The sequence below is a fragment of the Dasypus novemcinctus genome, chromosome 26 (genome assembly GCF_030445035.2).
Source record: "Dasypus novemcinctus isolate mDasNov1 chromosome 26, mDasNov1.1.hap2, whole genome shotgun sequence".
NCBI classification, from domain to species: domain Eukaryota; kingdom Metazoa; phylum Chordata; class Mammalia; order Cingulata; family Dasypodidae; genus Dasypus; species Dasypus novemcinctus.
Window position 1 is genome coordinate 16,406,426 of NC_080698.1, and position 12,413 is coordinate 16,418,838.

Genomic DNA, 12,413 nt, shown 5'->3' on the forward strand with positions numbered 1-12,413 from the left:
TATTTAATATAATGCCTTTTCATGGGGTCAAATTTTTTAAAAAAACAGTGAACATGGGGGATTCTGGAATTTTTTAAACCTGGCCTTTAGAGTGTTGCAGAGAACGAAAAGAATATGGAGTTGAACTTCAAATCTAGTAGGAATAAACTACTAGCAATTTAAAAATTGCCTTTAACAAGGTGAAAAATCCCTTTCCTGTGAAATTATTTTAAAAAGCAGAAAAAGAGAAAATTCTGAAGTCAGAAAAGGGTAAATAAGCTTAACACTATAATGCTGATCAATGACAAAATGGGCATGATTTTAACACTTTTTTTTAAGGGGCCGTAGGAAGTGAAAAAGCAGGGAGGGGGAAGGGGGTAGAGGGGAGGGCTTTTCTTTTCCTTTTGAAATTCCCCAAGAAGAGGATACAAGGGCAGGAAGCCGGATCTTTTTTCGATTCATTTGAAATGATAAGGTGAAGACAGCCTGGAAGGACTTTTAATTATATGGTGAGAGGAAGGGAGGGAGGGAGGGAGAAAAAGGGACCAGGAGAAACCTGTTTTTATATGTTAAATAACGAGGAAGAAAATGTGAATCTAAAGGTTTTGAATCCAAAACTGAAGGGAAAAAAAAGCCTCTCAAGCAGATACCTTGAAAATGAAATATAAAGACAAGAGGCAAGTCCCAACATTTCGTGCACAAAATCCTGAAATGTGCCATATGGCTCAAGCCCTAGTCCCTTTGCCCCCAGTGGCAGCAGGGGTGATGTCTGGTGGTGCAGGAAGAGATAAGTCACCCTTCCCAGCTGGACCTGCCCGTGGTGACCCCAGGTCAAGGCAGGACCCGGGCTGGGGCAGGGCAGGAGGTGCTGGGAGTAGGTACTCAGAGTCATAGAATAAAGCATCCTTCTTATGCTCCCTTTTAGCCCTAGTTTATGGGGGCTAGGACCTAAACAAGGAATCCTCAACTCGGGAAGAGCTGCTGGGAAAAGCAGTGAAGGGCTCTTCTGCTTGAGCTCGGGCTTCCCCATCCCCGAGCTGTAGTCTCTGCTGAGGTCAGGGACTGCAGTTTCCTCATTTCCGAAATGGGATCAATAATATTTTGTTCCACGGTTGTTGTGAGGATTAAATATATAATATATTTATGATAGCTAGCCTGGTGCCAGGTATACAGTAAAAGCTCAAAAAAGGAAGTTCCTCCCACTTTAAACTGTGAGTAGAAAAACCATCACAAAGAGCGAGGAACGCTGCATGCCTTATACCTACATCTAACTCTTCTTGAACAATGACAGCCCAAGAGTTCCCCAAATCTACACAGCACAACAGCTGGATCCTCTTCTCCAGCTAGATACAATGGCTCCCTGATGGTCAACATCTTGGGAAAGTTCTTCCAAACAGGCTCTTTGCTATGGTGGTAGATCCAAATGTTTTAGAGGCAGTCATGAACAGGTTAAAGTTGAGGGGATTTCTAACGTGTCTAATCCAATAAGAGGCTTGGTCAAACATGCGTTATCACTTAAAGAATAAATGTTTAAAAATAAAGCACAGATGTGAAATTTAAATTTGAAAAAAATAAGGGAGACAGCCAGTGAGAGATCTTCTTGGCATTTGTATGCTATTCTCTGTTTTGGTCACCTACAGTTAAGCCTGTTATTCTGATGTGCTCTGCCAACTGCTAGATATTTAGGGGTGCTTCCCATTACCGAAACAAAGTTGGCAAATAGCTCTTAAACTTAAAAGTCAGACCCTTGATGTATTTCGAAAAGCAGGGGAACACAATTGCAAAATTTGTCTTTTCAATTTCTACTTAAAAATTTCTACTTAAAAATCAAAGAGTGAGTTTTGTTGTTGTTTTTAAAAAACTAGTAGTACTTATATTAAGATCCTTGAAAACTTAAGAGGAAGCATCATGGTTGAATAAGCATTCGTCATAAAAGATAGATTCTCAATCGGCAATCCTAAAATTCATAGGAATACCTACCTATAAATGTCCCCATGCCCCTCTAACAAGTAAGGATTTTTAAACTTCTGGTGACACCTCTGTATCCCTCTCACTCTGACACTTTGGCAATTTGCCCTGTTATCTCTTTCATGAGTTGACAGCTTGTCTTACTTGTGATAGAGATGATAAAAACCCAAGGTTTAAGGACAAAGTCAACATTTCTTTTTACAGTCCAAGACTGACCAACACACTGCCACCAGAAGTGTTCCGTTCATGTTTAGGCAAGGGAGCTAAAGTAATTTTCTAAACATGGCTTCCATCAAAGCAAGGCATTTACACAAGAGACCTATAAAGTGGTCCATCAGAGTGAGCTTGAGGTTCCTGGAAGATGCCCTTCCAGCCAGGATTTGAGAAATATATGGGGTTCCAGAGAAATAGCTTTGCCTCTAGTCTTTTGAGTGCTAGTTTGTGTTGTAATGGACAAACCGAATCGATTCCCTAAGTATTGGAGTTAAGATGCCAGCTGCCTAGAGTAAAGAATATTTCCAGTCTAAGAGGCAGACGAGTATCCTGTTCAATTACTTAGGCACTAAGAGGAAACTATTTTCAGTAAAACCAATCAGCTTCACCTCCATGAGAACACTCCGTCCTCTGCCTGCCAGGGAAGGATCTGATTATTTTTTTAAAAGGGGTTCCTTAGAATATTCTGCAAAGACACTTTGCACTGAAGTCAAAGACAAATAGAGATATAGCTAGAGTCTACCAGTGGGACAAAATAAAGCTTATCCCAAAGTGAGTCTGTAGTAAAAACCAATGCATTTGCATTTCAGCAATTCGATCTGTGGTGAATCTGTGATGCATTACAATGCTGGGATCAAATCAAGCTTTTCTGGAGCTCATCCAACCATAACACAAGGCTATGGAAACCCTTCTTCATTGAGTTCCTCCACTGCTGTTTAATTGAGCTGACCTCTTGAACCAAAAAGTATAATTAAAAGTCATCTGCATACAATGCAATGGAAGTGTAAATGAGAAGCACAACCCTGTGGCCCCAAATTGAGGGGTACGGGTTGAGAAAAATGCCTGGCCAATCAATCACTCAGGTGCTTCGTGCTTTCCATGCCCTAATGTTTCAACCTCTGCTGAGATCCAGCTTTGCCTAGGATCCCACATTCCTGGGCAGTCTCCTTCTTATCCTATTCTCAACCACAACTGTTTGGGTAGTCCTTGGAGACAGTCCTATGGTATTCCCTGAATGGCACAGGGGAGAGGAACTCCACTCAAATGGGTCACGCCGTGTGCAGCCTGGCAGAGCCTCCAGAATGTTTACGTAGACATTAGGTTTTTCTTCCCTGCAGACTCTGGGGGAAAGGAAAACCAGTAGACCAGCCTCTCAGTCTTAACACCTTCCTGCTCCTGACTGACCTGCGTGCTCTCTTTCTGAGAGACAAATTAATGCCCAGAGCTGGTAGGAAAGAGAAAAATAAAACCAAGGACAATTTACCTCTGATCTCAAAGTATTCTAACTGGTTTGAGAGATAAGCTGGTTCTAATTTTAACCAAACAATAGTGTCTGGGCCTCATTTTTAAAAAGGCATTTCCATCAAGGATGTGCATATCACTACTTCAGCACACAGGGGAGCATTTGGGAATAAGGCTTAGGGGGTAAGATTTAGTTTTAAGCTTTCTTCAAAAACCCTTTAACAGCAGGCAAATCCAATGATTTCAGAATTAATTATTTTGATGTCAGTCCTTTCTTCTAGAGTGGAGGAAAAGAGTTGGGAGGATTGGATCCAAGACACAAAAGAAGTTAAGATGGTAATTTTTAATAACATTTTCCAGAAAGGGTATCCCTAGAGAAAGAGCAAAATCAAAACTTAACTCATTCCCATTTGAGACCCTCTCCCAAAGTTGCACAAATCTGGAAGCCAGATTTTCTTTTAAAGGCGTGGAATAAAAGTGTCAGAGGTGTGTGCTTGTGAGGAAAAGGAAAAGGGAAGAATATAAGAGTTAGATAGACTTATGTGTTGAATACCAAAGGAAGATTAATCCTTTATCCTTTTTACACAAAAGGATCTACCAAGCAAGTTCAGTTTTACTGCTCTCTTACCTTTATACCATGCTCAGCCTAGAACCAACCCAAATGTCAACACCTGAAGAGAGTCATAAAGATTCTTCTGTTGTTAAATACAGTTGGAGTTTTTGACCTCATTTCAGATGACCCTGCCTGGCTTTCTTGACCAATGATCAAGGAAAGTTTAGGTATCACTAGGCAAATTGATGTATGAGATGCTCAAAACTTTTCAGGGATGGAATAGAGCGGTGACCTTCACAACAAGAATCTCTGCCATATCTAGGAGCTTGTGGCAATTTATTAAAGAATTTAAGAGATTGGAGGCACTTTGAACCAGGATAAGGTGAAGCAGAAAAAGGTGAAGAAATTTGGAGAAAAGATTCAAAATGGCTATCACTGCAAATAATTCAAGTATGGGAAAAGATAAAACTGAAAAGCACACATCTTGAAACAGGACGAGCAAAGAATCATTCTGTGGTCATCACTTGGCAAACAGGTCTCATCTCTATACTGCATGTTATATACACACACACACGCATACATATGTATATATGTGTGTATATATGTGTGTGTATATGTGTATATATATATGTATATGTACATGTATATCTATATATATATATGGTGTTGACTGCCTGCAATACTGGGGTAAGATTATGAAGCCAAGTCTTATCTAAAAGGAACAAGGATCAATGATGTCTCAATTTTGTAATAAGCTGCACTGGTCATTCACTGACTCAGTCATTTATACATTCATCAAATATTTAACGAATGCCTACTAGGTACCAGCAATTGTGCTAGCCTGGAGATAAATGGTGCGCAAAACAAATCATAAGGGCTGTGTGCTCAGACCTATGGAGCTTAAAAACTGGCAGAGTATATAATTATCCAAATAATCCCCCAAATAAATGCAAAACTGCATCTGTACAAGTGCTTTGAAGTAGATGTTTATGTGTCACATGAGTACCAAATTGCGGACTTGACCAAATTGAGAAAATCCAAGAAAGCTTCCTTGAAGAAGTGGTATGTGACTGAGACTGGCTGGATGAGTGGGTGCTAATTAGGTGCAGAAAAGAAGGAATGGCATGCAGAAGGCAGAGAGCATAGTGGTTTGATTTTACCTTTATCCCAACAGCAGGGGAGATCACAGAAGGGTTTTCCACATTCGGAGTTGGAAGGTGACGAATACAATTGAGATTTATCTTTAGAAATGATCCTGCTTCTTCCCACTGAAGTTTGAGAATCTCTAGTCTGGCCCAGAGGCTGGCTGCACTTCTCCAAGGACACAGCCAACACCCTGAGTAGGTCAATGGAATGATGGTGACAGCAAGGAGGATTTGGGTTTGGACTCTGGTGGCATGGTGCTGAGACTGCCAAAAAATCAGGCAGGGCATTTTGTCAAAGGGCCCTGCTCTTGCCATACTTGAAAGGTTCATCAGACAAGACAGGTAAATTCTAGTACTGGTTCTTCTTTGTGGCTCCAACAAAAGTGGCCATTTTTTTTTTTTTTTTTTTTTTTAACAAAAGAAAGTCAAAGCACCTGGGACTTTATGGAGGTTTGAAGCAGGGAATTCAGAGAGTGGGCTCACTAGGGCAGCATCAAAGAGACAGGCAGTTCAGAATGGTACCAGAGCCCTCCCTGTATCCTAATTCTTACATGCACAGAATTTCTGCTTCGTAACGGACAACACTTAGCAGATCCTGCCCAAGCATCCTACACAGCCTGGCCCTATCACATCACAGTTCTGATGGTCTGATGGCTCACCTCCTCAGTTCTTTGCTCACTCCACTGCAGCCATACTGGCTTCCTTGCTTTCCCCAAACAATCTCCACGCTTAGGCCTTTTGCACTGGCTGTTCCCTCAGCCTGGAACACTTTCCCTCCAGCTATCTGCGTAGCTCATTACTTCACCTTCTTCAAGTTTTTGCTCAAATGCTTTATTCCCAACAAGGCCCACCCAGTTCACCCTATTTAAGATTGTCAACAGCCCCTCAATCCTACCCTGGAATTTCTGTTCTGTGGGCAGCAGCAGGCCTCTGGGAGGGTCGACGCGGATGGCCGGGCGGGCTCTCTGGACGGGGGCTGCCCCACAGTCGAAGGAGAGGAGGGGGGTTGGCACGAAGCCGTTGGGCCCTCGCTCTCTCCGCTCAGGCACGGGGGACGCGCGGTGCAAGCAAAAACACCACGGAGACGAGGTCTGGGCACAAGTCTGCTTTATTGTAGAAGGGGACATGGTTTTATAGGGTCTAGGGATACGTAAAGGGACTTGATTGGTGCCGGCGGGTGCTGTTGCTTGCGTAGACGGTTACTGGACAGTAGGCGGTTACTGGACAGTAGGCGGTTACTGGACAGTAAGCTGGCTAAGGGGTTAGGAGCAAGGGAGGGAAGGGGAAAGTGTGGGCTGTCTAGATAACGGCTAGGCGGAAGACGGGGAAGGAGAGAAGGAGGGGCAGCGCCGGCTGCCAATACTGGGCGGGAAGGAGACGGGGACACTGTTCAACCTTATACTAGTATATATTTTTCCTTTTTTATGCCATATAATTTACTCAATTATTATGTTCATTATTTATTGCCTATCTTTCCATGTTAAAAAGTAAGCTCCATAAGGAAAGGATATTTGTCTGTTTTAATCATTGACAGACTCCAAATGCTTAGAACAACGCTTAGCAAACAGTAGGCATACAATAAACACTTGTTGAATTGAATTCCAACATGGTCCCTGGTCTCACCAAGCTACCCACCTCCCTTCACTCCCATGTCCCTAGGCAGCTGGGGAGCTGAAGACTGAGGCATAGGAACTGGGTTTTTCTGATGGCCTCTGTGAAGTCTGTAGGGCTAATTTATGGCTCACTGTGTGGCCTTAGAAAAACAGTGTTTAGCCCAGCTAAGAGCGAAGTAAAAGGCACCACAAAAGCACTGGGCCAAACACTGGTACCACCAGGTTTGAGTGGTATGATGATGGTTAGGCCATTTGGTGTCTCGGAGTCTTGGCTTGGACAACTCGAAACATGGGATGAGACTCTCCTCATTGAGGCGGGTACAGTATCTGCCTTGGCTGATTACCCAGCATAAGTTGGTGGGCTGACAATGAGGAAAATGTTATGGGAAAATGCATGCAAACTTATGATTATATAGAACATGTGGCATAGAGCCTGGCATGTGATAATCATTCATTCATTCACACAACAAATAGTTATTGAGCTCCTACTATATGGGAGTTGTTGAACGAGCATTTTTAGCCACTAGGGTTAGCATGGGCAGTGGAGAGAACTTCCACAGGAGAGTGGACAGGCTCAAAAGGCAGCCTGAAGGAGGTGGCGCCTCTCATGAGCATTCAATCTACCTCAGTCTCCCCTCTGAGCTGGGTAGGTGAGCACCCAGATCCATGCCCTTTGGCCTGGGACCCTGTAAGAGCTCTGCTCTGCCTGACCAGCCATGCAGTAATGCCAGCTGAGATCTAGAGCTCGCCCTCCAGGGTGCCCACCCTGCTTGATGTCCCTGTGGGCTGTGTTCACAAACCAAGGTAAATTTAATGACTGCCATGGGCCTCCTCAGCACAGCTGGGAGCTGGAGTCCTGGGTTCCTGATGTGTCTGCTTACTGATCTCCAAGTGCCTGGCTTTAGGGGAGGCAGGACAAGGACAGCTTAGGCACCAACATCTGCCTGCCTTTTCTGCCACAGTTAGGAGTGTGCTCCCAATGAGCTGCAACTCCCAGGTGTGTGCAAATGAGCTATGGCACAATCAAATTACCTCTGGGGGTTGGTGGTGAGGATATCAATTAGTTGATGTGATCAAATAGTCAGAACCCACTCTTTGAGAATGGCTGGAGAACAGTTTTAAATGTACTTTTTGGCATCTACTTCAGATTTACTAAGATAAGATGATGTCACAATTTCTGAGAATACCCTTTTGCTTATCGCCTTGAATACCTTGGGGAAACTGTGTAGAGTCGGGGAGACTGTGCAAAACCTAAGCTCCATCTCTTACAAGCAGTATGGCAGGTTATTCCAGCTCAGAGCCTCATGTATGCCCCTATAAAATGGGGGTTGTCCTGGCCCCCACTCCCCAGGACTGCTGTGAGGACTGAGATAGAAAGTCCCCAAGGCACACTGTACACACAACCTGGCCCACAATAAACTCTCAAGAAAAGGGGATTGCTTTTATAAGCAAATTAAGTATTATAGTTAGAATCACTATTGTTTACAATAAGGCTAAATTAATTCACATGATTTTTCTTGCTCTGTGGCAGGCAGTATGGATGGATTTCAAATCCAAATCACCCAGGAGGCCAACCTCCTCCTTCACTGCCTCTTTCTTCACAACAGCCCTTCAGACACTGTCTTAGCCCAGGTAGGAGCCTAACTCTGCAAGGCTGGGGTTTCCCAAATGTGCCCCATGATACCTAAAACCAAGCCTGTCGCAAATAAGGAAGGCTTTGTACTATTTCACAGGCGCAATTGAAGGGTTACACTCAGTCCTTCCTGGAATCTAGGAGTGCATTTTCATGATGCTGAGAAAGAAGGGGGAAAAAGCAGCCTTAAAAAATTCCCTTATTGGCCAGAGTAGAGAGACATATGGGGAGCAAAGGATCTATGAGACAAGAATGGAAAAAAAATAATCCACTATTCCTGAAAGCAAGGTCTCTGGCAGGCTTGGCTTTGCAGGTCTGCTGGGCCATTTCAGAAGAGCCGACCTACAGGGTGGCCATTAAGTCTGGAAGGATGGGCAAGCACACAGTAAATCAAATTATATAAGACAGCATGATTTAATGCTATCATCTATGGTTCCAGACTTTATGGCCACTGAGAATTGGAGATCATATAAAGAAGTGGAGATCTAGATAGGCAAGGAGGGGGCAGGTGTTTCCTTAGCAGCTGACTGACCTGAGACCTTTGGATCATGTATGCATCGTAGCTGGACCCGTGGTACTTGGCCGTAATATCTGGGCTGTAGCCAGCATCACAAGTGCAAGGTATATTCGAACTCAGGGGCTGTTTCTTAGATCTATAAACCTGTGGGAGAAAGCTACAATGGTTAGGTGCAGGAGGGGCGGGCACAGGGTGCACAGGATAGGAATTAGGGGAAAACAAAGAAGGCAGCTCATCTTGACTTTCTAAGGCCGAATGGGTGGGAAATCCAGGGTGGAAGATGCACAGCTCCAAACAAAGAGGTCAGATGTAAGCAGTCCCTAATCCCCGGGGCCAGCGCTAGCGAGGCATGCCGCTCTGTGGAATGAGGCCAATGTCTGGCAGTGACTAAGACCCTCCCTCTGCAGGGAGAGGGCAGCCAGGCATGGCAGCATTCTCTTTTAGCAAGGCAGCCCCATGAGAAATGGACTCTGGTTCAGGGCCAAAGGATGCCTTTTCCTTCCTGAGGAGGTAAAGGGTTGGCCTGATTAAAAGGCGAGGGAGATTCTCCCTTCTGGTTTCCCTTCCCCTGACCCCACACCAGGTGCTCAGCAGAGACACCCCAGCAGGCAGAGAACAAGTCCCCGGGACTGCAAGTGATGTGGACACAGTCTACATGGCAATCAGGTGGCATTTAGGGACCTTCAGAGTCACAAGTGGCCCTAGCTAACACGTGGCAGCCACTTTGTGAGGCCACAGACCAGTGAGTCACAACCTCTGCCAAATGGATTTCATAATGAATGTAGAATCTGAGTGAATATCTTTAACCATTGCTTACAAAAATCCTCAAGGTCTATTTTTATTTTATTTTTTCATGGAGGAGGAATACCGTCTGAAGATTTCAGGGGTGATTTTCCAACACTCATCAGGTGCAATTATTTCCATTTAAGCCCCTTCCAGAAAAACAGAGAACCCTCCAGAATGCAAAGAAATTTCTGCACAGGTTAGGACAATGTCCCTGCTTCCTTACCTCTCAAAAGTAATACATGACCTAGAGAGGAGGAAAACACAGAAGAATAAGGCAAATAAGTGGTAAAAAATAATTAGACCAGATAATAGCTGGGGAGGTCTCCAGGCATAATCTGGCAGGGCTAGAGGCTAGGAGTGTTCCTTGGCCAAAAGCTCCTGAGAAAAAATAGTTTAAGAACCATAGTTGGAAGTATGGAGAGAGAGAAACCTACAGAACTGGATGAGGGCTGATATCTGAACAAGACAGAAGGTTTTGGGAAAAGAGGTGTCCAAAATTTAATTAGAAGTCTCTAGTCAGAAGTCAAATAAAGCCGGCTGGAAGGAAGGGAGCTGAGGTCTACCTCTAAGGAGATGATGCTAACAGAAAAGAAAGGAAAACAGCTGGTTGCAAACCACAGAGCCCAGGCAACATGCACGTAAACACTGGAAAGCAGTAAAATGGTGTTCCAGCGAGAACTTGGGCCATTTCACTCCTACCTGGTTTTAGCTGCTTGAGCCTGCAGGATGGACATGGGAAAACGAAGAATGGCTAAACCCCAGGAAAGCACCCAAGGTCCCAAACCCAGAAAAACACACCTTTCGTGCAGGAGGCCCCACCTGCTGCTTTAACTGATGCACTAGTCGGTCTTTTTCCCGCTTGAGGGCCATGACTTCTTCCTGTGTCTTTTTCTTTTTGGAGGCAGACAATTCCAGCAAGGCAATGTTTGCATCTTTTTCACTGATTGCCGCTAGCAGTGCTTCCTGTCTGGTAAAATAAAGATTATATGATCATTTTTATAAAGGAAAGAAAAAAACTATTGGTGTTTATAGTTGAAATGAGCAACAGAGTATCATCTCAATGGGAAGGAATTGTGATAGTGCTTAAGACAAACTACTTCCTTGACTCTGATATGGGTAAAGTAGTTTGGGTCAGGGTTCCTAATACATGCACACTGTGTCCTTTGAGAGAAGCAGGTTTCTCTGGTATCATAGATACAGCTGCAAAAGGAACAAAGAGGGTGGAAATGAAAGGAGGCCACCCAGAGCATGTATTAACAAGATTCTTTCATCCATCCATCCATCTACCCATTCTTGCAGCCATTCTTCCATTCATCTATCTGACCGTCTATCCATCCATGCATCTGCCCATCCATCCATTCATCCACCAGCCCAATAAGGTGGAAGGTACTACATGACAACCCAATAAAACTGGACAGAAATTTCAATATCAAGTATTTTTTATGGGAGATTTTCTTTGGGAATTGAGATTTTACTAGGGTTCCCTTTCCATTTTCGATATAATTAGTAGTGTTCCCCTGCTATACCACCAAAAACCATTCCTTTCCCAGTCTTCCTTAACTCAGTAATGACACAACACCCACCACGTAGTCCAAGCCCCTCTCCCTACTAAGCCAATCCATTGGTAACATCAGTCGGTTTTACTCTAAAGTTATTCGTCCAAGAGACTTAAATTTTGGGCTGTCCACATGCCAGCTGAGTCCTGAATCTCAACAGAGTTGCAACACACACTCCCTAGTTCATTGGCCTCACCCAGGACAACTAACAAGGAGGAGATGATGGATAACCAACATACCAAGGAACTGAGAGCGTCTACAACTGCTAGCAAAAGAGTCCCATCCATCAGCCATATGGGATCAAAACCACTCTCAACTAAAGGTAGAGTGGGCATCACCATCCCAGAATCCTCAGGATTGGGGAATGAACTATGGACTAAAGTAGACTTACTAGTATTCTACTACAGACTTATTGTACTTCTAGCAACAGAAAAAATATCATTGATGTGGAGGCAGTGGCCACTAGAGGTTCTGAGGGAAGAAAGAGGGAAAAACAGGTGTAATGTGGGAGCATTTTCAGGACTTGGAAATCATCCTGAATGACATTATTATGACACATACAGGTCATTATATATCCTGCCATAACCTACAGAATTAAGTGGGAGAAAGTGTAAACTACAATGTAAACAGTAATCCATGCTTAGTGGCAATGCTCCAAAATGTGTTTATCAATTGCAATGAATGTATCATGCTAATGAAAGATATTGCTAATGTGAGAAAATGGGGGAGGGTGTGGTGAGCACGGCATACGGGAATCCCCTATAAATTTTCTGTAACATTTATGTAATCTAAGTATTTTTTTAAAAGAAAAAAAAGAATAAAATTAACATAAATTTTGGAAATATTCCAAGTCATTAAGTAGAAAATGTAAAGTCCCTTTGTTGCCCCAATTCCAAGAAATTCAATGTTAATATATGTATATCAAATATTCATTTTAATAAATGTTATCTCTTGATAATAAAAAAATTAAAAAAAATAAAAAAATAATAAAATGCACCATTTATATAAACTTCAAAAACAAACTTCATTGTTTAGAGAGGCATGCATGGACAGTAAACCTATAAGGAAAATTAAGGAAATAATTACTACAAACTTCAGAATTATGGTAACTTCAGAAGGAGGGAAGAAAGTACACTTGGAAAACATACCCAGTCGTCTGCTATGGTATGAAAATGTTCTACTTCTAAAACTGGGTGGTGGATAAATTC

General features: G+C 43.2%; 1 protein-coding gene across 20 annotated transcripts in view; it reads right to left on the reverse strand.

Annotated features, from left to right (window-relative positions):
- ERC2 (ELKS/RAB6-interacting/CAST family member 2) overlaps positions 1-12,413 on the reverse strand; it is a 999,838-nt gene that overhangs the window by 207,905 nt on the left and 779,520 nt on the right. For 17 of the 20 annotated variants that reach the window (XR_011647540.1, XR_011647537.1, XR_011647539.1 and 14 more), the window contains one exon: positions 10,469-10,616. Coding sequence is in view for 10 of the 20 variants with exons in the window: in XM_058288288.1 (XP_058144271.1) it covers positions 10,469-10,616 (148 nt within the window). In the remaining 10 variants the exon portion in view is untranslated. Of the gene's footprint in view, positions 1-8,878; positions 9,008-10,468; positions 10,617-12,413 lie in introns of all 20 variants that reach the window. The other 3 variants (XR_011647531.1, XM_071212097.1, XM_058288285.1) reach the window with 1 other exon arrangement.